This window comes from Euleptes europaea, chromosome 2 (assembly GCF_029931775.1).
Source record: "Euleptes europaea isolate rEulEur1 chromosome 2, rEulEur1.hap1, whole genome shotgun sequence".
In the NCBI taxonomy this organism is placed as follows: domain Eukaryota; kingdom Metazoa; phylum Chordata; class Lepidosauria; order Squamata; family Sphaerodactylidae; genus Euleptes; species Euleptes europaea.
In genome coordinates this window covers 82152780-82176716 of record NC_079313.1, presented here as the reverse complement: position 1 = coordinate 82176716, position 23937 = coordinate 82152780, and the positions used below count along the sequence as shown (strand labels likewise).

The 23937-nt window shown below is 44.4% G+C and overlaps 1 protein-coding gene across 1 annotated transcript; it reads left to right on the top strand.

The window, feature by feature from the left end:
* The first annotated feature begins 708 nt into the window (after nucleotides 1-708).
* SARS1 (seryl-tRNA synthetase 1) lies at nucleotides 709-16694 on the top strand. The gene is made up of 11 exons (XM_056845618.1): nucleotides 709-845; nucleotides 4539-4609; nucleotides 5315-5395; nucleotides 6744-6902; nucleotides 8098-8241; nucleotides 8448-8603; nucleotides 9551-9772; nucleotides 10128-10257; nucleotides 11742-11899; nucleotides 13658-13787; nucleotides 16512-16694. The coding sequence occupies exons 1-11, from the start codon at nucleotides 710-712 to the stop codon at nucleotides 16670-16672; spliced, it is 1548 nt and encodes a 515-aa protein (XP_056701596.1). The 5' UTR covers nucleotide 709; the 3' UTR covers nucleotides 16673-16694.
* Nucleotides 16695-23937: the final 7243 nt, after the last annotated feature.

Here is a 23937-nt window from a genome sequence, read left to right as displayed (position 1 = left end):
TCCCTCATCTCTCTGTGCACACCCAAGGGCTGCCCTCCAACTGCAGCCAGAAACTCTAATCTCTTACCACGAATTGCAAGGGGCGATTTCCCCCACAGTCATTGGCAGACCGCCCGCCTCACACCCTGCCCTTGCAACTGAATTATCCACCCAGGGAACCACTCCTAGTCATCCAATGTTAACAGTCTCTTGCCAAAGCCCTGGCCATTGGCAGACCCCCCACAGTCACGGTGAGCCAGTGAGCCAGCCACATTTAACACGTTTTAAGGCGCTTCTCAACCCAGGGGCTATAAAACAGCCCAACGAGGTTCTTTGCTGGGAAGGACCCCTCAGCACAGGCAAACGTCGCTTAGCCTTGTCCTTGGTGCTTAAGGAGCCAGCCTCGGGGGACTCCCCGCTCTCCTCTAACTGCGGAGAGTATCCCAGGGCGGGAGCTGTTCCTCGCGCCCAGGACTGGCGGCCGCGGACTGAGCATGCGCCAGGAGCGATCCTTACGCTCACCATGAAGGGGCGCTATTGCCTTCTCGGCGCCGCGAGCCTTCGACCGGCGGACACGTCCAAGCGCACGCGCAGTCCCTTTCCTCCACCCGTCTCCGCACTGCGCGTGCGCGCGTCCCTACCGGCTGGCCGGGCTGGCCGCTTCCGCTAGGCGCAGGCGGCGAGGGCGTGGCTTCCCGCGTCTGTGCCGATCCGTCCGTCGGGGGCGACCATGGTGCTCGACCTGGACCTTTTCCGCGCCGACAAGGGCGGCGACCCGGCCCTCGTCCGCGAGACGCAGCTCAAGCGCTTCAAGGACCCGGCCCTCGTGGACGCGCTGGTGGCCGCCGACGGGGCCTGGCGAAGATGTACGTATGGGGCTGAGGGCTCACGGGGCCAGGTGCGGGGGGAGGGAGGGAGGCAGTAGCTGATGGGACCCGGATGCCCGCTGTCACCCCCCCCCCCTGTGAGAATCTAGCCGTCTCTTCCCTGCCAACTCTATCGGTCCCTTCCCACTCTATGATTCTTCTCCTCCCTTTCCCTGCAAAGGCCCCTTCCTCGCCCGCCTCTGCCTCGCCTGCTGGCTGGACGGCTGCGGCCCCGGGGGTTTCGCCTCCGCGGTGTGGTTCTTGGCCCGGTGGGAGGGCCCCTTGCAACAGAGCAGCCATTCGAGACAGCGGTCCTTGCGCTTTTCTCTGTGTTGTCCTAAGGACTAGGGCCCCCCACGGGCGAGGGGAGAGTTTCTGTTACAGGGAGCGAGTGTTAGACGTCTTAAAGGAGAGACTTCCCCCGGCGTTTCAGAGCCTCGTTGCCCTTCAGCGCTCGTCGGGTCGCTATTTGGCAGGTCGCTGTTCAGGCGCCGGCGCTGTCTTGGCTGATGCAATCCTGCTGCAATGATCATGGATGCTGCAGATCCAAAGCAGCAGCGTTTCGTTCTCTGATTGGCTGGGCTGCTTTTGGAGAGTTACACTTCTGGGTTTTTTAAGGGTTTTGTTTTTTATTTTGGCAAATTATCTTACAGTTGAAAAATATTGTCGAAGGCTTTCACGGTCGGAGTTCATTGGTGCTTGTGGGTTATCCGGGCTGTGTGACCGTGGTCTTGGTGTTTTCTTTCCTGACGTTTCGCCAGCAGCTGTGGCAGGCATCTTCAGAGGAGTCACACTGAAGGACAGTGTCTCTCTGTCCTTCAGACGCTGTCCTTCAGTGTTACTCCTCTGAAGATGCCGGCCACAGCTGCTGGCGAAACGTCAGGAAAGAAAATACCAAGACCACGGTCACACAGCCCGGATAACCCACGAGAACCAATATCTTACAGTTGGTTTTAAGCAAGTACAATTCTGTCTAGAAGATACATGAAGACATGAAGCTGCCTTATACTGGATCAGACCCTTGGTCCATCAAAGTCAGTATTAACATACCACACCCTCATTAGCACATTATCTTGATACTTACAGGACAATGATTAGCACATTACCTTTGATACTTTTTGCAGGACAATGATTCAGCTCAAACTCAACCCCTTTCTGACTATATATTACTCTTCCTACACACTTGACACTGAGAGACACTGTCCTTCAGTGTTACTCCTCTGAAGATGCCTGCCACAGCTGCTGGCGAAACGTCAGGAAAGAAAATACCAAGACCACGGTCACACCCCGGATAACCTACAAGAACCAAAGTCTGTATTGTCTACTCAGACTGGCAGCGGCTCTCCAGGGTCTCAGGCTGAGGTCTTTCACATCACCTACTTGCCTGGTCCCTTTAACTGGAGATGCCGGGGAGTGAACCTGGGACCTTCTGCATGCCAAGCAGATGCTCTACCACCGAGCCACAGCCCCTCCTGTTCTATGAAATACCATTTTGGGAACATAAAACTTTTAACTTGAGGAAGTTGTTGACTTTAGCTGTTAGCTAATTACAAAATATGAGAAGTGTGCTTGATACCCACTAACCAGGCTGCAAAAGAATGTAGGGAAGGGGTCTGTCAATTTAGGTGTCTGAAGCAGCTATCCTTTTCTTCTGTAGGAGCGCTTAGGTAATAGACAGCGATATTATGCTCCCAACCATTTGTTTGTGGTCGTAATTTTCTTAATTTTCCAAGCACTGTCAAAAATGGGAATTAGTTGAGAAGCAATATTCCAGAACCATTACCCAGAGTAGGTTAGTTGTTTGTAGGACCATTGAGATCAATGGATACTCACAGCTAACTTACCCAATCGATTTCAGGAGGCTATGGAAAAAACTACTTCCTCTGAATTGGGGCCTAAAAGTGGGGAAGGATCAGGGGTGGGGAAAAGAAGTTTGACACCTATCAGAATGAGAAGGTAAAAAAAATGAGTAATGTGTAAAGCAATAACAATGTACTTGGTTTAAATAATACCTTGTGAATTAGATTTACACAAGTGAGGGGGGTCTCATTCCTCGCACACTCTCTCCCTATTGTAAAAAAATCCTCTTTCCCTTCCCCATCAGTGTCAGCAGTTTCTCCCCCACCTACCTACCCTTTCTGTTTTCCCTTCCCCTGCAGCCCCTCTCTTCCCCACCCATCCACCTACTTACCTTTTTATGCTTCTGCCATTGCATAATCAGTCTCTCTCTCTTCACACACCCCTTTTTCTATTCCCCTTGCACACCTTTAGCTTTTCTGTTTTCCATGTTCAGCTGCTCTTCTCTCCACCTTTGTTTCCCTTTCCTCCTTTTGTACCTTTTTTAGTGTCTTGTTCTCTTCCCCACCTCCACCAACTTGCAGTATTGGGTGGGGGTGGGGAACAGGGCTGTAGAGATCTCACAGCATTCTTTTCTTAAAGAAGCAGGCATTATTTCTGTGATTTTGGAGGAGCGGTTTAATTTCAGGGTATTTTAAATATTTTCCCTGCCATTATGTGGCTTTTTGATTTGCGTTCTGGGGTAACATTCACAATTAGGAATGTAGATAATTCCTCTATATTGTGGTCTTGCATGTTTAAATGCCAGTATTTAAGAGTCGGACTCTCTAAAGTGCTGCCATCATAACTAGAGAAAACAAAGGCCCTTTTATCAACCAAGACCTTTTATTCCTTTATAATAAAATCCTGGAAGTTGAATGGGTAGTATTTGGAAGTATACATACATAAGCTGTTCCTCTTGGCAGCAGAGGATAGGACTTGCAATAATGGATTTAAATTGCTGGCGGAAAGGTACCAGCTGGATATGAGGAATTTGTTTTTTTTAGTAAGAGTTGTTCAACAGCGGAATCAGCTTCCTAGGGAGGTGGTGAGCTCCTCACTGGCAGTCTTTAAGCAGAGGCTGGACAAACGCTTGTCAGGGATGCTCTAGGCTGATCCTGCATTAAGCAGGGGGTTGGACTAGATGGCCTATATGGCCCCTTCCAACTCTATGATTCTATAATAAAAGACTAACATCAGAAAAAGATGAAACTTCTCAGTTTTAATCTTTATGGGGAAATTCACTTGGTGGCCCTCTACCTTGTTCTTGCCCTCACCGTGAGACCACCTTAGTTTATGCTTTGTGATTAAGCTCTAAAGCCACTCACAGAACAAGTAAAGAACTGCATCTGTGTGTTCATCCTTAAGCCTATGCCAAAATTTACGTAGCTCTGTTTTTCTGCACTGGTGACTTAGTGCACATATAGAACAACTAACAGATCTGCTGAAGCTCTTTAATTTGAGGGGATGCTAAACAAACATCACAGGCTTAAAATTGTTATATGATGATATGTTCCACTGGTTTTGTGCAGGTTGCTTTTCGCATAAGTGGTATAAGGATGTAATACCCAGCTTCGATGGAAGAATACATTATGAAGAAAGAATATGCCCAGAGTTATGTAAAGAAAAATGGCAGAAATTTTGAAGTTAATAGCACTGATCAAAGTTTTAGAAGGGGATCCTTTTTTCTTTTTGAGGTGTTAGCTATTGAATGCAGTACTCCATTTTTCTATTTTAAAAAAGCTGTTTTAAAGAGCACAAAATATTTTAACTGATTTTATACCTTTAACAGAAGTAACCAGATAGTTCAACACATCTATGCTGGTGTTAAATTTTCTTTCTAAATTTTCTTTCTAGGCAGATTCCGTGCAGACAATTTGAACAAATTGAAGAACCTGTGCAGCAAAACTATAGGAGAGAAAATGAAGGTGTGATTTATTGGTGTTATAGATTCTGCTTGTCATCTTATCAAAACATTTTCAGGCAGGCCATTTTATTTTGCAGCTAGCTTTGTGGGAAATATATACAGTGTGAATCATGGTATGAAAAATCATTGGCTGTGCAGAATTGGAGATGTTTTAATGAATACTAAGGATGGGGGGAATGGATATGCTTGAAAAAAGGTATAACGAGAGAGAATGAACAAGCCTCAGCGGCAGTGCTCCTCCAGCACAGGAGCACTCACTGGCACCAAAGGGGGCCTTCCCGAGGGGTGGAGCTAATTTTAGTTAACTCCATAAGCCCTTTCGCCCTGGGAACGCCCATATTTGCTGGCTGGAAGTTATGCTGGCAAAAATTGTGGTGTACCCCATGGAATTCTATCAGTAGTTCCATGGAGCCTGGGGGGGCGGATTTTATTTTCAGCTTCCTGCGCAGGCCAGCAAGCTGCTCAGGAGGTGATGCAGCTGTGTTGTCCCCAGACACGCCTCATTTACCCCCCCTCCACACACACACCTTTAGATTGCTCTGTTAGAGTAACTTCATTTTTATTAAACATCAGAGAGGGATATTTTTAATATCAGAATTTTGTTACTGTCTTCATAAATGTACAGGTGGTGATCAACATGTACTAAACTTGAGGCACATGTGTCCTGAAAGTTCTAATGTTTGTTTTTGCATTTGCCCATCCACAGAAAAAAGAACCAGTAGGAAATGATGACCATGTACCCGAAAATGCACAAAATCTTGATGAGCTCACAGTAGACATTTTAGCAGTAAGTTATTTTTCACAAGCATCTTGTTTGGATTATTGACTGAAATGTATGCTCTCATGATTATTTCCCCCCACTCATTTCACTTGAATGTTTGGGGGATGTACTGGAAAAGGTGTTAATTGCATTTTCTTCCTTCTATGTCCTTGGTCACTCTGATCATCTGCTTGGTTGTCTTCAGGGATTGAGCTGTTGTCCTTGGGTTGGATCTTGTGCACTCACAGGACATAACTTTTTACGGCCCCCTTCCCACTACAGACTCCTGTGCTCCTTGAGATCCTTTAACTTTAGTTGTGCTTTCTTTAGCTACATCTCTTAGTTAGCATAATGCAAGATAATAATGTAATATATTAACAAATTAACACTGACTTTTCTGATTATAAAACTTCAGGTTTTCTGGTTGCAGCATTTGGAAAGGAAGGATGCGTTCATCAGTAATTTGATAAGTCATATGTGCTGTTATAGCCCGATGTGGCTTGCCATTGTCCCAGCAGCAGCTGCTGCTCTGGGAGTAAAAAGAAATCAACTCCAGAATTTTGCAGTTTGTCCATGCAGCTGCAGTTCAATGCAGATGTTATGCCTCCTGCCATGCACAAGTTCTTTCCAGGCACCAGCTGTTAGACAAGTGAGTGTAGAAGCCACTGCCAAGCAGTTGCTGGGAATATAGTATATGCTGTCTTGGCAGTTTTAGAGGTCACAAAATTCCTGCCTTATACTATGGGCTTGTGGCTGTTATATCATCCACTCTAAAAGCTCTAGGCCTGAATTCTATTTTGTGGTAAAACCCAGCAAATTTGAGGTACATTGTATTTTCAGTTCTGTTATATGTCATATTTGCCATTCTGGTACTTTTCCATTTTAAAAGACTGATACGGGTCCTTGCCTATTTGTACTTTTTAGCAGGCCCACTCTGAAGGGAAAGGATTCTTTTAAAGAGCTGATCTGCTAAATGAGGTTTCTTCTGTTCAGAGCAGTAAAATTGGAGAGAATCATAGAAGATCTTGCAAGGGGCTATTCTGTTTTAAGTATTTCTTTTGTTTACCTTCACTCAGCTCCTTTTTAGGGGTCATTTGATCACTTAATGCCAATGTTAGTTAAAGATAGTGTCCTTGATGAGGTGCTCTAAGCCTGAGATTTTGCATAAGCTTGTGTTACTGACAGGCAAGCTGCTGCCTTTTCTTCTTCTTAACACATCATGGATTAACACTGATGATAACCCTTCAGCTGAAAAGTGAAGCTAAAGTCAGTAGTAATAGCATGTTGTTGAAGGATGCTTCTCGTTTTCCAAGGGGTTATTTTCCCTCTTTACCTTCCATATGTGCTGTGATGTGCCCGTTCCTTTTTGTTTCAGGGTCTTCAAGTAAACCAAATAAAGAAAATCCGTCTTCTTATTGATGAAGCCATACTGAAGTGTGATGAAGAGCGCTTAAAGCTAGAAGCAGAACGGTTTGAGAACCTCAGAGAAATTGGAAATCTCCTTCATCCCTCCGTGCCAATCAGCAACGATGAGGTAGGAGCAAATTCTGAAGCCTTTTGGTAGATACATAACGGCAGTGGTATATGTTCTTCTTGCAACAGTCTTGTGCATCTACAATGATACATTATGCTAGCAGGACTGCAGGTTGAAACTTGCTGTTAAGAGTCTCTGAGCCAAATTACTTGTTACGATTTTTAAAGAGTTGGGCCTTGTTTCCTACAGCCATACAGCAGCTGTGGGGGACGGCTTCTAAAAAAAGAGAGAGCCAAATGGGCTCAGCATGGTGCCGTGGGGGGAGGAAAGGCTCCTCCCTTCCTGCCAGTTGTTTTCCTGTAGGAAAACCACTTGGGCGTTATTTCCCTGATTTTGCTGCTCTACATGGAGTGTCTGTGCATGTGGCAACATTGGCAAAATAACTTCCCCCCATGGTGGTTTTTGCATGGGAAAATGGTGACGGGGGGCAGGAGTCCTTCCCAGCTGTTTTCCCGTGCAAAAACCACACTGGAGGATGCTGTTTCTTCAGTGGTGCTGTTCCAGGCCTGTCTGGGCTCTCCTTTTCTTTTTTTAAGAATCTGTTCCCTACAGCTGCTGAGTGGATGCAGGGGACATGAGTTGGGTCCAGGAAACCAGGACCCAGCTCGGTAAAAATTGTAATGTATAGTTTGGCTCTCTGGTGAGGGGGGTTGTAATGTGACTACAGTTTTTTTGCATTATAAAACGTTATTACCCACAGAGGAGGAAGGCACAAATATAAAACACCCTAAAGAAGTGCAAAATCTTGTTTAGAAAATACACGGAATATAGACATGGTACTTGACTAGTAATCAATTTCATTTATCCAGCAAGACATATTTTAACTAACAATGCTGGGGAAGCCTGATTGGCTAAACTTTGCATTGAAATCTTTAACACAGTTGCTGTCTGATATGGAGATAATATAGTCTGCCTAGCGGGCAAATAGCAATTTTGGCAAGCACTTCAGGACTTTTGGGTGTTTCTGTGAGGAAAGGACTAGTTCTTCATAGAAACATGCACTACAAGGGGTCAGAAGACCTTCAAATTTGGTCCTTGCTGCTTCTGCACACTAGCCCCTTTTCAGGGTTACTTGATCAGGGTTGTGTGAACAAATAAAAATTTTGAGATACTTGTTTGGAAAGGAAATGATTTATTGTTCAGAAAAACTCTAAACTAAACCTTTTTCATTTTCTCCTTTTCACAACATCGGTAGGATGCAGATAACAAAGTAGAGAGGATATGGGGAGACTGTACAGAGAGGAAGAAGTACTCCCACGTGGACCTGGTTGTCATGGTGGATGGCTATGAGGGAGAAAAGGGAGCTATTGTAGCTGGTAGCCGAGGATACTTTCTTAAGGTGAGAACAAAGTATCTTAATGGTTATCAGTTATGGAACATAGAGACAATGAAAAGATATTAAAGACACTAACTTACGCGAATTGAGGTCCAGAGTTGTAACACATTGTTAGAGCTGTGCCTGTGTTCTCAGGTAGTCCCTGGTGGTCTTTGTGATACAGAATGTTGACTTGTCCACCTCCCCTTCTCTTTGTCTTTGTTCTTTAGGGTCCTCTTGTTTTCCTAGAGCAAGCTCTCATTCAGTATGCCCTGCAGACATTGCTTAGTAAAGGATACACCCCTGTTTATACTCCCTTCTTCATGAGAAAAGAGGTGATGCAGGAAGTGGCTCAGCTAAGTCAGTTTGATGAAGAGCTTTACAAGGTAAGGTGCCCGGAAAAGATGACACTTCCAGCAGTGCATCAAGGCAGCTTCCAGGAATGTATTGTTACATATCTTAATGTTACATATCTCAATGGAGTCACATGGAATCTTCAGAGGCTTAACTTCAGGTGTTGCTGATGTTTTCCATGTTCTCAAGAGGCTTGAGTTGAACAGGCCTTTGAACAGGGAACAGAATTGGGCAATGCTGTGGAGGTTAAGAGTCCTCATACTGAAGGAACCAGAAGTAGCAAGTATGGCCATTTATGCATGGGAGGTTTTGCCTTGGATTTGCCACCTCTAGACGCACATTTTCCCCATCTGAGTTCTCAGAACTCTGCATGGGGGCTTACTGTTGAATTTTGAGTATTTGAATGGGAAAAATGTGCATCTAGAGAGCTGCAAATCCAAGGCAAAACCTCCCATGCATAAATGGCCTATGACAGAAAGAATGCAGTCTTATACAAGTATTTGTTTAAAACATTTATGTGCTGCCTTTCCACCCAAATATTAATCTGGCTTGGGTTGAATGGGTCCATTGCTTTAGACCCTTTCTTTTCTCACAGCCACCCATCCTGACAGTGGGTCTTGGTCAGATGTCTCCAAGAAGGACTGAAAATTAATAGGCCTATCAAGCTGGTCTAGTTATTTTAAGTGTGGGTTGGGTGTCCTTGGGCAAGCAAAAGGCAGTTCTGCATGGGATATGTGTTCTGACAGTTTTACTGACTTTCTCCTTGAGCTGTAGGTCTCTATGCTACATCCTTTGCTGTCATTGAAGAATTTGGGAAATAGCCCTTCTGCAAACAGAGCTCATGGGTTTTAGCGTGAACCTTGAGCTGGTTTTCTATTTCATAAAAGCTACTGTTCCTTTGAAATGGATCAGTAAGTTGATGTACATAATCATGTGTGGCTGTTCTAGTTTGATGCACTCACTACTTCCTTTTTTCAAGGTAATTGGCAAATGCAGTGAGAAGAGTGATGATAACACCATTGATGAGAAATACCTGATTGCTACTTCTGAGCAGCCAATTGCTGCTTTGCACAGGGATGAATGGCTAAAGCCAGAAGACCTGCCTATCAAATATGCGGGACTGTCTACTTGCTTCCGCCAGGAGGTTGGCTCACATGGCCGTGATACTAGAGGCATCTTCCGGGTGCACCAGTTTGAAAAGGTAATGAACAGATTTTGGGAAGATTGTTCTGGGTATGGTAAAAGAAGGAAAAGAGGAGCTTCATCACTTTCCCACCCTGCTTTGTCTGGGTGGGGGGGAAGTAGCCTGAAGCAGGGGATCCTTGTATTGTCTCAAAGGGCTTTGATTTTGGAATATATTTTCTCAAGACAAGGAACAGCATAGTTGATATATTCTGAGATCTCTGAAAGAGTGCTACTCATTGCTGCTGATGAGTAGTACTAAACAGATGAAGTAAAGCGACTTCTGAAATGGAGCTTGTCATTTCAGTATTTTGTATGTTTGTTATATCTGGGAATAATGAAATAAAATACCACGTTTCTCTTTGCATTTCTAGATAGAACAGTTTGTCTATGCGTCACCTCATGATAACAAATCTTGGGAGATGTTTGATGAAATGATTGCAGTTGCTGAAGAGTTCTATCAGTCTCTGGGCATCCCTTACCACATTGTGAATATTGTCTCAGGTACATACACTGAACCTGTGTATATTTGCAGAGAAATATCTCGCTGAATTTAATGATGCAGTCCTGAATAAACTTACTAGACTGTAAGCTTAATTGATCTCCCTAGAAATTGCCATAATTTATAACTTTATTTGCATTACTCTTGTATCCAGGCTTGCAGCTATCTACCCATGTTTAGTTCTTAGACTGTTTCACTCCAGTCTAGCAAGGTGAACATGTATCTGCTTGGCTGTATTCATATGTCGCAACATATATTTTTTTGTTTGAGATGGGAATGAACACTTGTTTCCCATGCTTGTGTGGTCCCTTGCGCCTTCCATCTTTTTCATTCCTTTGCATGCAGAGTACAACTCAAAACTTCATGATATGATTATGTACCAGTTTGCCATGATGTCCAAATGCTGGCACCTGGGCAAATTAGAATTTGCTTGCTCCCCACAAACGAAGAATTCTAAACTGGGATTAAACATTAGTTTAGATACTTTTTACCAGCTGCATTTGTTGTGGAAGCTGTGTCTCTTCCTGAGCTCTGCAGAACTGGCTATGCAGGGCCAAGGTGCTGTTATTTCAAACCTCAGCAATTGTGATGTACTGTATGTGGGTCTGCCCTTGAATACTCCTCAAAGCTTCAGTTATCACAAAAAGGATCAGCTAACCTATTGATTAGACCATGCAGATGGGAGCTTATTGTTCCATCTTAAAATAGTTGCCTGGTTACCAGTATGTTTCTGTGTCCGGTTCAATGTTCTGATCGTAACTGTTAAAGCCCTGCACAATCTAGGACCCACCTTATTTGAAGGATTGTCTCTCGTGGTATGAGCCTATTCCATTCCTCAAATCCTCACAAGGCCTTCTTCTGTTGGGACCCTTCTTCAGAGTTATCTCATCAGCCATAGTGCAGGCAATTTCTGTTTTGGTGGTGGCTCCAGCATTCTGGAATACCCATCCTGAGGAGCTGTGTAAGGTTCCCATACTGGTGGTTTTTCATTTTATTTTAAATGTGAGGCTGTGCTTTTAGGTGTGCTTTCTGTAGTAAATTGATGAGTAAGGTTGTGTTTGAGGGAAAGCCATACAGTTTTGTCCATTTAACGCTGGACTGTTTGGTACCTTCCGGTCAGATTTTTGCTGGGACACCTTGAGCCAGTATTGGGGGGGGGGGGGACGACATATAAATGTATTAATAAAATAAAATCTCAGTTTGTGCCGGGAAGCTATAACCAATTTGCTGAAGTGCCTGAAATGCATCTTCATCAAACCAGGGAGTTCTGCTCTGCGTCTGAAAGGAGGAGGAAAGCATGCTAACCCAGCAAAGAAATTACATGTATCATGGTTTCATGGTTTCAGGCTGACTTCTGAATGCAGCCCCTTGTCTTTCATGCTTTTGTTTTGCATCTCTGAAACTAATAGGGTGGGGAAGGACACATCTGTCAGTTCCCGTTATTACTGTACCAAAGCAGTGGCTAAATTTCTTCCTGATATTACAGGCTCCTTGAATCACGCTGCCAGTAAGAAGCTGGATCTGGAAGCATGGTTCCCAGGTTCAGCAGCGTTCCGTGAGCTTGTTTCGTGCTCGAATTGCACAGACTACCAAGCCCGTCGGCTGCGCATCCGTTACGGGCAAACCAAGAAGATGATGGACAAAGTAGGTTGTGTCGAGTCTTTTATATTTGTTTCTAGTGCTTGGGAGAACTGTGGTTGGCTTCAGGCTTGGGTGGCATTCTAAGTTGGGTGGCATTCTAAGTCTATGCCGTGGCTTCGAGGCATGGCAGGAGACTGGGAGGAGTGGTTGTATTTTCACTATTGTCATGCGTTCTATGGGAACCTTTCCAGTTATGCCAGGGTTATTGCTGGTGTAACAAAGCTGGTGTCTGGGGTGAGCCCCAGGAGAGGTTGATGGTACTGACTTAGCCATCCTGTTCCTTTGACATTCCCCAGTATCATCCAGTTCTGTGCCAGCATCAGGGATACGCAGGCCAAGAACAATACTGGTGTGGCACTGGTGCACCTTGCTACTGATGTACCTTAAAGTTATAGTGGCAAATCTCGGCATGCTGGTATAGGGCTTAGCTGGTATACTAAATGATACAGAGGTAGGGTTAGGATTGTTCTGTAAGACATGAATAAAGATTGAATTGCTCTCATCTGTGTCTGGATTCCTGTGCCTTAAGATTATTGTTGCTTTCTTTTAAAGGTTTTGAACACAGCTCCAAGGTCTAGAAAGTTCACTTTTTAAAGTCAAACTTTAGTTCCCGTGGATTGAAGAACCTGAGGGATAGGATTGCACCCTGTGAGACCCCACAGGATAGGTCCCACACTGATGAAAACCAGTCTCCAGTGGCAATTCTTTGGGTCCAGTCCGTGAGGAATGATTTGAACCTGTCCAACGCACATCCCTGGATGCGTACTTCTGCCTCCCAGTACCTCAGTAAGGTGGCATGGTCCACTGTGTCAGAGGTGGTGGAGAAATCCAATTGAAAAAACAGGGAGGCCTGACTTTTGCCTACATTTAGACAGAGGTCATCAACTAAAGCCAGCAGAGCAAAGTAATATAGCTAAAGTGTAAATATACCCTCCAATGTATGAGTGGATTCTGAACTGGCTGCTGATTTTCTATGGACGATATATTTTGAAAGTTCACAGAAAATGATTTGATATGTTCTGGCAGTAAAGGAAAAAATGCAGAGAATAGGAAATTATTTTATTTGCTTAACAGAACTCTCAGCCCACACAGAGGCAGGTAGTGGCAAACCACCTCTGAATGTCTCTTGTCATGAAAACCCTACGGGGTCGCCATAAGTCAGCTGTGACTTGATGGCAAAATCACACACACAACACAATCCATTATATACATTGAGAGTTTGCCCACATCTAGAATGCTACTTGTGATTCTGATTGATGCATTATTTCTGGGAAGGAATGGGATGACAGTTTCCATGTTCTGCTTTTCAACCTTCCTGTGGTATCAGGTTGATTAGTGAAGGAATGCCGAGTGCTGAGCTTGATGAGAATTGGTCTGATCTATCAGTAGGTCTCACACACCAGACCTCTAGCATGTCTAGCATGTAAACGTATGTTGCTTCACAGCAGGAAAGAAACTAAAATGTAGGTTGCGAAGTAACCTCCCTTGCTGCGAAGTAACGTATATTTACACATTAGAAACCCAAGTAGGCAGCATGACTTACCCAGAGAAAGGGGAGAAAAATTAAGAGAAGCAATACCAAAGCATCCAACCTCCAGCTTTGACATTTATTTATTTACAAGTATATATAATGTGCAGTGAGCAAGATAGTGTGGTGGTTATTTTGGAGTGTTGTTTAGCTTTCTAAAAAGGATGTGTTTGCTTGTAGCTGCCTTTGTTTGTTGCTAAATACTGAGAATATCATGGATTTTTCCTTCTTAGGTGGAATTTGTACATATGCTGAATGCCACAATGTGTGCTACAACACGCACTATCTGTGCCATATTGGAAAATTATCAAACAGAGGAGGGAATCGTTGTGCCTGAGAGATTAAGGAGCTTCATGCCACCAGGTAAAAAGGATCCTTTCAGTACAACAGGCCATAATTTTGCTTTTTCTTCCATCAAACCACCTCTGCTGCTGTCTAAATCTGTTACCATCTAGCAGTAGAACAGAGCAAGAGCCCAGCAGCACCTTAAAGACTAACAAAATATCTGGCAGGGTACGAAATTACCATCTGTGACCATCTGGGGTTGTGGCTACCCCTTTCAAACCCTGCAATGGCTGTAATTTTTCTCCTTAGGGCAAGGGATCCGTAAAGTCACTTTGCCCTATATTTGCTCTTTGTAGTAAACCAAGACTATCCTTTAACTGCAAATTTACTCACTACTGGTTAACCCACACACAGAACAATAATGCTCCAAATTTTACCATGCTCTTTTGACTGCTATTCTGCTGCCCATTAGCAGCAAGTTAGGAGCAGCATATGAAAGGCTGGTCCAGTAATAGTTCCTGGCTTTCCTTTGCTTGGCAGGAGAGGCTAAGCTTTTATACTGTCCCTCTGCCTACCTTGTGTGTGTGTCAAGTGCCATCACGTCTTTTATACTGTCCTATGTACAAAGTAGGCGTAAGAACAAGGACAAGATAAGCCCATTGCGTGGACCGGAAAGTGAAATTGTAACAGGAGATGAAGAGAGGGCAGAACTCCTCAATTCTTACTTTTCCTCAGTCTTTTCTTGTGAGGGAAGGGGTGCTCAACATGGCATAAACAACATGTGATGAGGGAAGGGATTTGCAGCCTAGAATTGGCATTGGGATAGTGCACAAACACCTGGTTTCTTTAAATGAAACAATCCTCTGGGCCAGATGAATTGCACCCAAGGGTACTCAAAGAACTTGCAGATGTAATTTCTGAACCTCTGTCCATTATTTTTGAAAAATATTGGCAAACAGGTGAGGTACCAGAAGATTGGAGGCGGGCAAATGTTGTCCCCATCTTCAAGAAGGGGAAAAAGGAGGATCGGGGTAACTACCGACCCATCAGCTTGACTTCTATACCAGGAAAAGTGTTCGAACAAATCATCAAACAGTCAGTCCTTGAGCATTTAGAAAGGGTGGATCTGATCACTAAGAGCCAGCACGGGTTTCTCAAGAATAAGTCATGTCAGACTAATCTTATCTCCTTTTTTGAGAAAGTTACTACCTTGCTGGATCAGGGGAATAATGTTGACATAGTTTATCTAGATTTCAGTAAGGCTTTTGATAAGCTTCCACATAGTATTCTAGTTGACAAATTGGGAAAATGTGGTTTAGATCCTATTATTGTTAGGTGGATCTGCAACTGGTTGACAGATTGTACCCAAAGAGTGCTAGTTAATGGTTCTCATCCACTTGGAGAGAAGTGACTAGTGGAGTTCCTCAGGGATCTGTGCTGGGCCCTGTGTTGTTCAACGTCTTTATAAATGATTTGGATGAAGGAATAGAGGGAATGCTTATTAAATTTGCAGATGATACTAAATTGGGAGGGGTAGCAAATACGGTAGAAGACAGAGCCAAGATGCAGGATGATCTTGACAGGCTGGAGAAGTAGGCTAGAACTAATAAAATGCACTTCAACAAAGGCAAATGTAAAGTTCTGCATTTAGGTAGGAAAAACCAAATGCATAATTATAGGATGGGGGAGACGTGTCTGAGCAGTAGTGTGTGTGAAAAGGATCTTGGGGTCTTAGTAGACCAAACACTGAACATGAGTCAGCAGTGTGATGTGGTAGCTAAAAAAGCAAATGCAGTCTTGGGCTGCATCAACAGAAGTATAGTGTCCAGGTCACTCGAAGTGATGGTATCACTTTACTCCGCTCTGGTTAGACCTCAAATAGAGTACTGTGTTCAGTTTTGGGCACCACAATTTTAAAAAGATGTAGACAAGCTGGAACGTGTCCAGAGGAGGGCAACAAAGATGGTGAGGGGTCTGGAGTTGAAGAAGCTGGGTATGTTTAGCCTTAAGAGGAGAAGACTGAGAGGGGATATGATAACCATGTTCAAGGACTTGAGGGGCTGTCATATTGAGGATGGTGCCGAGTTGTTTTCTGTTGCCCAAGAAGGTTGGACCAGAACCAACGGGTTGAAATTAAATCAAAAGAGTTTCCGTCTAGACATTAGGAAGATTTTTGTAACAGAGCGGTTCCTCAGTGAACAGGCTTCCTCGGGAGGTGGTAAGCTCTCCTTCCCTGGAGGTTTTTAAGAAGAGGTTAGATGGCCATCTGTCAGCAATGCTGATTCTGTGACCTTAGGCAGATGGTGAGAGGGAGGGCATCTTGGCCATCTTCTGGTCACTAGGTGTGGGGGGGAGGTAGTTGTGAATTTCCTGCCTTGTGCAGCGGGTTGGACTTGATGAACCTGGTGGTCCCTTCCAACTCTATCATTCTATGATTCTACACCGCAGCCAATTTATGTTAACCCAGTAGGGTTTTCACGGCAAGAGACTAACAGAGGTGATTTGCCATTGCCTTCCTCTGCACAGTGACCCTGGTATTCCTTGGTGGCTGACCCTGCTTAGCTTCTGAGTTCTGATAAAATCAGGCTAGCTTGGGCAATCCAGGTCAGGGATTACTGAATAATCCCAAGGGCATGGGCCAAACTACAGTTCTATATGGTTTGCATATCAGGATTGTATAGCTTGTCTGAATGGAAATAACAGGACTCTGTTCTGAAAAAGGATACTGGTGAATATTCTTTTTTGCAGATGTTATGCCCAGGTGTGTGGTTGTATTTGATGTCATCTTCATTCTGCTTTTAGGTCTGAAAGAGTTGATAAAATTTGTGAGACCTGCTCCTATTGATCAGGAACTTTCCAAGAAGCAGAAGAAACAGCACGAAGGAGGAGGCAAAAAGAAATCAGCTGGAGGGGACTGTGCCCTGGAAGGGAAGATGCAGAGCATGGATGTGAACAGTTTTTAAAATAGTTTCATGTGTTACTTTACTGAGGTGTGGTGTTTAGTGGGTGGAGCTGAGGGGGCACCTGGATATGAATGGCTGCTTTGATTCATCCCTTGTATGGCAATGGGCAAGTCATCTTTTCCATCTCAGCTTCCCCCCTCTATAGCAAAGGAAGGCACTTCCCATGGTGTCTTTGAGGATCTGTTGACATTTCCCCTGCACTTTGATTGTGGAAAGTACTGCAGGTGCTGACTACTATTTCCCCAGCAGTTGTATGTCTTAAATTATGTTAATTATCTGTGGAAACAGTTTCTGTCCCAACTCCTAGCTGCAAATCCAAGCAGAGGGAACAAAAGTGTTATATTGCATTCACTTGTTGACAGTGTCTGCATAGCTGGAACAGCAAGGATGTAAGGCAGAGATTAAAAGGGAAAGTGGGTTCAGGCATTTGTGTTATTTTACTCTCAAGATGGTTTGTTCATGTTATCATAGGATTTTACCTGATCTGATGGGTCTCAATGAATAAAGCAAACAGTTGAGAAATTAGTATTTTTCTCATTTGTATTTTGAATTCATGCTGTATTCCTGTGATACCTTGGTTTAGGGACATTATTTGCATGTGCTCATTTAGTTGTTGTGCAAGAGGAGGTTGACATGGTTTCATATCTAAATAGTCTAACATCCCTGTTAACGTATTTAGGGCCATACTTTGTTCCAGGGTATGGATCAAAAATTTTTGCAGTGGGGAGGATTTGAAAAGTGATAAAAATAAATGGTGGAGACCCTCCCAAACAAACAAGTGATGTCTGTGCATGTGCAGATATTGCAGCAAGGAGCAGAGTTTTTTGCATGAGAGTTCACAAGATCTTGCTGCCATTTTGGCTTGCCTAGACAGTCCAACACAACCCCGATGAGCTGAAGGTAAGGGGAGAGGGGAGCCACAGTGTGAAAGGGGTGGCCGTTCGGGGGGAGAGCAGAGAGATGGAGGTATAGGGAATGGAAGTGGAGTCAGTATGATGATGGGAGTGGGGGTAGGTGGGGCTGCTGGGGCAGGAGGAACCGCTGAGGATGACAAGAAGGGGGGAAACAGCCACAGGAATAAATGGAGACACACCTCCCCCCCCACATCAGCTAAGTGCCTTAGCGCTGAAAACAGGCTATTTCAAATACAAGCCTAATTCAGTGGTGCATAGGCCTATGTGCCCCAAAATTTAGAATTCTACACCTGGGTTGCTTAACACCTCTGTTTATTTGCAAACTATGGGTTTTAAGCATCTTTTGTGTGTGTCCTTCAGGAAATACATTAATTGTACAATGGGAAACTTGATTTAAATGGAGGGTTTCCTTATTTTTTCCCACTTGATTAAAATCTTTCTGCCCTGCAGGCATTTTCTGGAAAGTTGCCACAATGAAACATATCCCATGTATCACAAAAGTGCTCATGTTAAAATACACACATGCCTTGCATCCAGCGAGAGGTCTTACTAAATTGGTCCAGTTGAGCCTTACACTGCCATCACCATTCTTCTTAAGAATAAATAAAACCTGCCGAAAAACATAGGGGTGTAGGATATGCAAGGTCCTATGAACAATCAGAATGTCATTTCTATTTCAGCCCACGGATTTTTAATCACCCAAACTTTATAACAGTCTACTTTAAAACATTAACCTCCAAATAGTGTTTGGACCAACTACCTGAAATCTAAGAGTGGATGAGTGGGCCTCACCAAGAAGAGTGGGTTGTTGCCTCGATACCTCTATTGAGAAAGCCCTCGTGCACCTGACCTTGTCCTTAGCTGGTCAGGTGTTACCCTTTGGCCAGCAGTTCCTGATCAAGGCTGATATATCAACTGTGCCTTTTCCTGGTATGGGAGGGCCTAGATATATATGCCCTGCCAATCTCCAAATTAAATTAATAGTTCTGCGTGGGGCTGCCTTTGAAGATTGTTCAAACTGCAGGCTGCAGTTGCTGGTATACTGGTAAGGGTGGTCAGCTCTGATCATGTAATCAGACCTGAAAGGACTGCTCTGACTCACATTCTTGGCCCAATTGCAAGCGCTGGTTTTAAAGCGCTCAATAGTCAGAGTACCTCCAGGGCCACTCTCTCTCCCCTATGAACCTATGGCCCTACCGCATATTCTCCAAGCGCAGCAGATCGTCACGTGGGGTTGAGGCTTCCCTTGTGAGAGCACTTAAAGCTCTATGGAACTAGATCAGCTCTGCCTGCTCCATCCTGGTAAGCTGTTAGTCAATTCATCAAAATGGTTTTATTTCTGAGGACCTCTGGGATAAATTGATTGTTGTAATTGCATTTGTAATTGCATTTTAAAGTGCTGCTTATTTTTATTTCTTCTTTGAGTTGATTAGAATCGCTAATCTGCTTTAATCACCTTGACTGCTGTTTGTTTAGGTAAGGGGTCCCCAGCGTGGTGCCTATTGGCGCCATGGTGCCTGACAACACCTTTCCTGCTGCCAGCCATGTGTTTTTATGGAGGAGGTGGTACCAGGTGGGGCTTTTGCCCAGCAAGGCTTCTGATTGGCCGCTGAAGATTTGATTGGCTGTGCCGATTCTTAGAAATCAAAGGGCCTTCACGGTGTGAGTGAAGGTCAGCTGCATCAGCCATTCTACGGCTGGCTCCGCCTCTAGTGACAGCCATTTTGTGGCTGCTCCCCCCACACTGTGTCAGAATTCCAAAGGTGCCCATAGTCTCCAAAAGGTTGGGGACCCCTGGCTTAGGTTGATTACTCTGGTTTTACATTACTGCTTTGTGGCCCAAATGGACCAAAAAGCAGGATACAAATACTAATAATCAAACATAAAGACTCATGAATCTCAATGCAAAGTACATTTAAAATACATGCAAAAAGAGACCAGGATAGTATTGGCTTAGAAGAGAAAAACACCAGAAATGTTACAACTTAGTTCACAGCTTGTATGTAACAACAAGAAGAGTTGGTTTTTATATGCCGACTTTCTCTACCACTTAAGGAAAAATTAAACCGGCTTACAATCACCTTCCCTTCCCCTCCCCACAACAGACACCCTGTGAGGTAGGTGGGGCTGAGAGAGCTCTAAGAGAGCTGTGACTAACCCCAAGGTCACCCAGCTGGCTTCATGTGTAGGAGGACGGAAACCAACCCGGTTCACCAGATTAGTGTCCACCGCTCATGTGGAGGAGTCGGGTATCAAACCCAGTTCTCCAGATTAGTGTCCACTGCTCTTAACCACTACACAATGCTGGTAACAAGTTGTGCAGCAGTTCTTCCTAAGAGCTGAAGAGTATCTTCCTCCTCGCCACTGCCAGGCAAGCTATTGTGATGGTTATACCCCAAACACAGCCAGACATTTTACTTCATTCAGGAGCCCTCTCAAGTCTTGCGTAGGGCCATCTGGCCTCCCATTCTTAGGCTCTTGCTTGTATTATCCTCGATGTTGGCGGTTGAGGAGGGGCAGTGTGCTTCCAGATGGTCTTCCGAGGGCTCTGCCTGGAGTAGATTGCCTGGCTGCAATGGAATATGCCTGGCATGGGAACAGCTTGCCTGGCAGTGGAACGGTGAAGGAAAGCTATCAAGATTTATTTTTGCGGGTTGTGCAGAGGGAAGTTCAGACTCTTCAAAGCATGACGCCTCTTCATCTCCCTTTGGTTTATCTAGCAGTGGCATTTCTTGAAAGAGCAGAGGAAAGCTGCTTTGGATTTCTCAGTGTGTTTTTAGAATTTTAGTATGAGATTCTTGCTGCAGATGACATGGCTAGAAAATAGGACGTGGGAGGCCCTGGCTGACTGGGCTGACTTAGGGACAGTGGTTAACACCTCTGGTTTATATAGCAGATACTACTCTCCTCCAGAAGGTGAAAACATTGCTGCTTGTCAGAAGAACTGCATTAGAGATGTACAGGACAATTTGCATTTGAGCCCAATTTGCATTTGAGCCACGTGGAGTATGAGGTTGCTGGCCAATGTGTTTCTGGATAGAAACATTATAGATGCTTGGAACCGCTGGCTCTCAGATCTTCCCGAAGGACTGTGGTGTGTGCTTTGAATTGCATTTTGTGAAGTTGGGGCTTTCAAAGTGATGTTGAACATTCTGCTAAAACTATGTAATTTAAAAAAATACTACTGATCTTATGTTTTTAAAAAGACCAGCAGCAATTTTTTAAAAGAGCTATCTCTAGTCCACAAATACCTTTATAAAGAGAATTCAAGCGGAGTGTGGGTAGACAGAGGTACTTAATGTCCCTCAGCCAAGACTTCCAGTACAAGAACTTGCAAGCATCATTTCCCCCTACCTGACATCCCTTTTGGATAACCGTGGTTATACAAATATCACAGGCTGCTGTATTGCTTGTAACCAACAAAATATTCCTTTTGATGCCACGTCCTTTTGGAAAATCTATTGTAAAGGATGCACAGCTTTCCTCATTTGGCAACCAGAAGAATGGTTTTACATTTCAATTGGGTAATGCAGCCAGTAAGGTTATATTCTGCCGCAAACCACTGTAACAAATAAGTGGGACTCATCCTCCTTTATCCCTTTGATGTTGAGAGGGAGTAATAAAAAGGCAAAAGAAGGATGGATCAGCAGAACAGCTACTGACCGGCCAGCAGCTCCCTGCACCTCCTATTGGTGTTGGTGCACGAGGTCTGTACAAGATGTTGGTGGACACTCAGCTGTGTGCCTGCATAAGGCTAAGCCTGTCTCCTGTAAGGATGCTGGGGACCCCCTTGGTTGCCACTCAGCAAGATATCCCGTCTCACCAGTATGTTAAGGACAAAAAGATTCTCTGGGTTGCCACTCTGGCAACTTGGGCCTGGGGGAGGGGGGGGCTGAAAGAAGAAGAAGAGTTGGGTTGTATATGCCGACTTTCTCTACCACTTAAGGGAGAATCAAACTGCCTTACAATCACCTTCCCTTCCCCTCCCACAACGGACACCCTGTGAGGTAGGTGAGGCTGAGAGAGCTCTAAGAGAACTGACTAGCCCAAGGTCACCCAGCTGGCTTCATGTGTAGGAGCAGGGAAATCAATCCAGTTCACCAGATTAGAGTCTCCCGCTCAGGTGGAGGAGTGGGGAATCAAACCCGGTTCTCCACATGAGAGTCCACCACTCTTAACCACTACACCACACTGGCTCTTGCTTAACTTGCTACACCACAGCACAGGCTGAAACAAAAGTGGGCAGAGCTCCTGTTTCTTCAGCAATGCATAGAAGGAATTTCTGCATGTACACCTGTTCTCCTCCGTTCTGTATCTGTGGAAGTTTCCCTTTCTATGCAGCTATTCATCGCATAGGAGTGTAGTTCACCTTTGCGTCTGCTCTCCCTCCGGAAGAGGTGACTGAAGGTCCAGAATGTTTTTGCCATGCTTGAACAGGCTTCCTCTTGGATTGCCAGTTGGTGGCAGCAGAGACGTGCACTTCTTTCAAAACCCCAGTGATATTGTTAATGCATTTGCTTAGTCTTGCTAAACACCAATGAACTTTTTAACTGGTTATTCTCTTTTCCTCTTCCTGCGAAAAATCTTCTTTTTAGACCTAAGTGTAAGTGCCTTGTGCTGATCTGATGTGCAAATTGGTATTTTTGGAAGATTTTCATCCGGGAAAACATTAAAAACCAATTAATTAAAAAAAGAAGAGACATGGGAGCACAACTGAATTCAGCAATAGTAAAATCCCAAGTTCCTAAAATTTGTCAGTCCTCATTGTATCACTTCAGCTGCAGAAACATTTTGTCTTATGGGCCTGTTTTGTTGATGTAGGTAGCAGGCATGTGCAAACAGAAATAAATTTTTGTTGCTTTTCAGCACTTGCTTAATTTAGAACAATTTGTTTTGTGACCATGTTCCATAATGTTGACAAATGCAACAAAAATACAGCCTTGTAAAGAACTTTCTGGTTAATGCTACAAAATAATTTTTCTTTGGCATAGTAATGTACACGTAGCATGTGTGTGTAGCACGTGATAAGCTTGAAAATGTGATCTGTGAGGACTGGAGTAGATGACATGGATGAGTGTGTGAAAGGAAGTGGGACACGCTAGACGCTTTGGAGGGTGGTGGGAACTTGCTCAACCCTGGTTCTAAAGAGCCGGCTCTCTGGAGGCCAAGGGTCTCTCTCCCTCACCCACTACTCTGAAGTTTGGACTGGGAGCTGTTCTCTGTGATCTCAAGCAGACAATTTTTCTATCTCTCTGGGAGTCTGTACGCGAAGGAATGATGCTGGGGTGTGAATTACCGTGGAGCAATGGAGCGTCTGCATAGTTCATGATGATCATAATAGCAACAAGTCTATGTTTTCTTTACAGCATATATGTCGGTGGAAAGGTTTGGTTAGTGACTGACCTGATGATATTTGCTTCAGGGTTAGGCCCCCAAGTACCAATGCAAAGTCACTTTAGATGGCAGATTCTAGAGAATTCTCATGCCTGTAATGTCTACCTCTCGATGCCATTGTAAAAAAGTGGGGAAAGTTGTCATTTTAACATGCAAGTGCAAAAGCATGTCAAAGCTGGCAGCTAGAATTAATCCGTAATGCACTCAAGACTTATAGGAGCAAACCTAAAGTTGCAATTGTCACCAAAGCATGTCCAGCGCATGTGCACCTCTACCCTGCTTTTCAGCTTGGGTGGCTTCCACAGTGTCTTATTAAATATCTGTTATCTTTTAAAAACTTAAAGCCAGTTGCTGATATGCATTTTTCAGTTTGTAAGCAATTCTAGCTTTGTCAAATACTGTAGCATTTATTGGGGGTCTGGTAGAACAGTAGCAGTAGAAGAAGAAGAGTTGTTTTTTATATGTTGACTTTCTCTACCACTAAAGGAAGAATCAAACTGATTTACAATCACCTCCCCTCCCCACAACAGACACCCTGTGAGGTAGATGGGGCTGAGAGAGCTCTAAGAGAGCTGTGACTAGCCCAAGGTCACCCAGCTGGCTTCATGCGTAGGAGTGGGGAAACCAACCAGTTCACAGGATTAGCATCTGCCACTCATGTGGGGGAGTGGGGAATCAAACCCGGTTCTCCAGATTAGATTCCACCACTGCAAACCACCACTCTTAACCACTACTGGGCATGAGAAACTGGGCATGACAGTAGAGTTGAATTGTGTGTGTGTGTGCTCCAGTTGTTAATTCTTCACACATGTGTGCACACACAGCACCCTTCCAGCTGCTGCATCCTTCCCAACTACAGCTTCCTTCCTGGAAATTCTCCTCTACAAAACACAAACTGAGGACAGCTAGAGTTGCTAACCTCCAGGTACTAGCTGGAGATCTCCTGCTATTTCAACT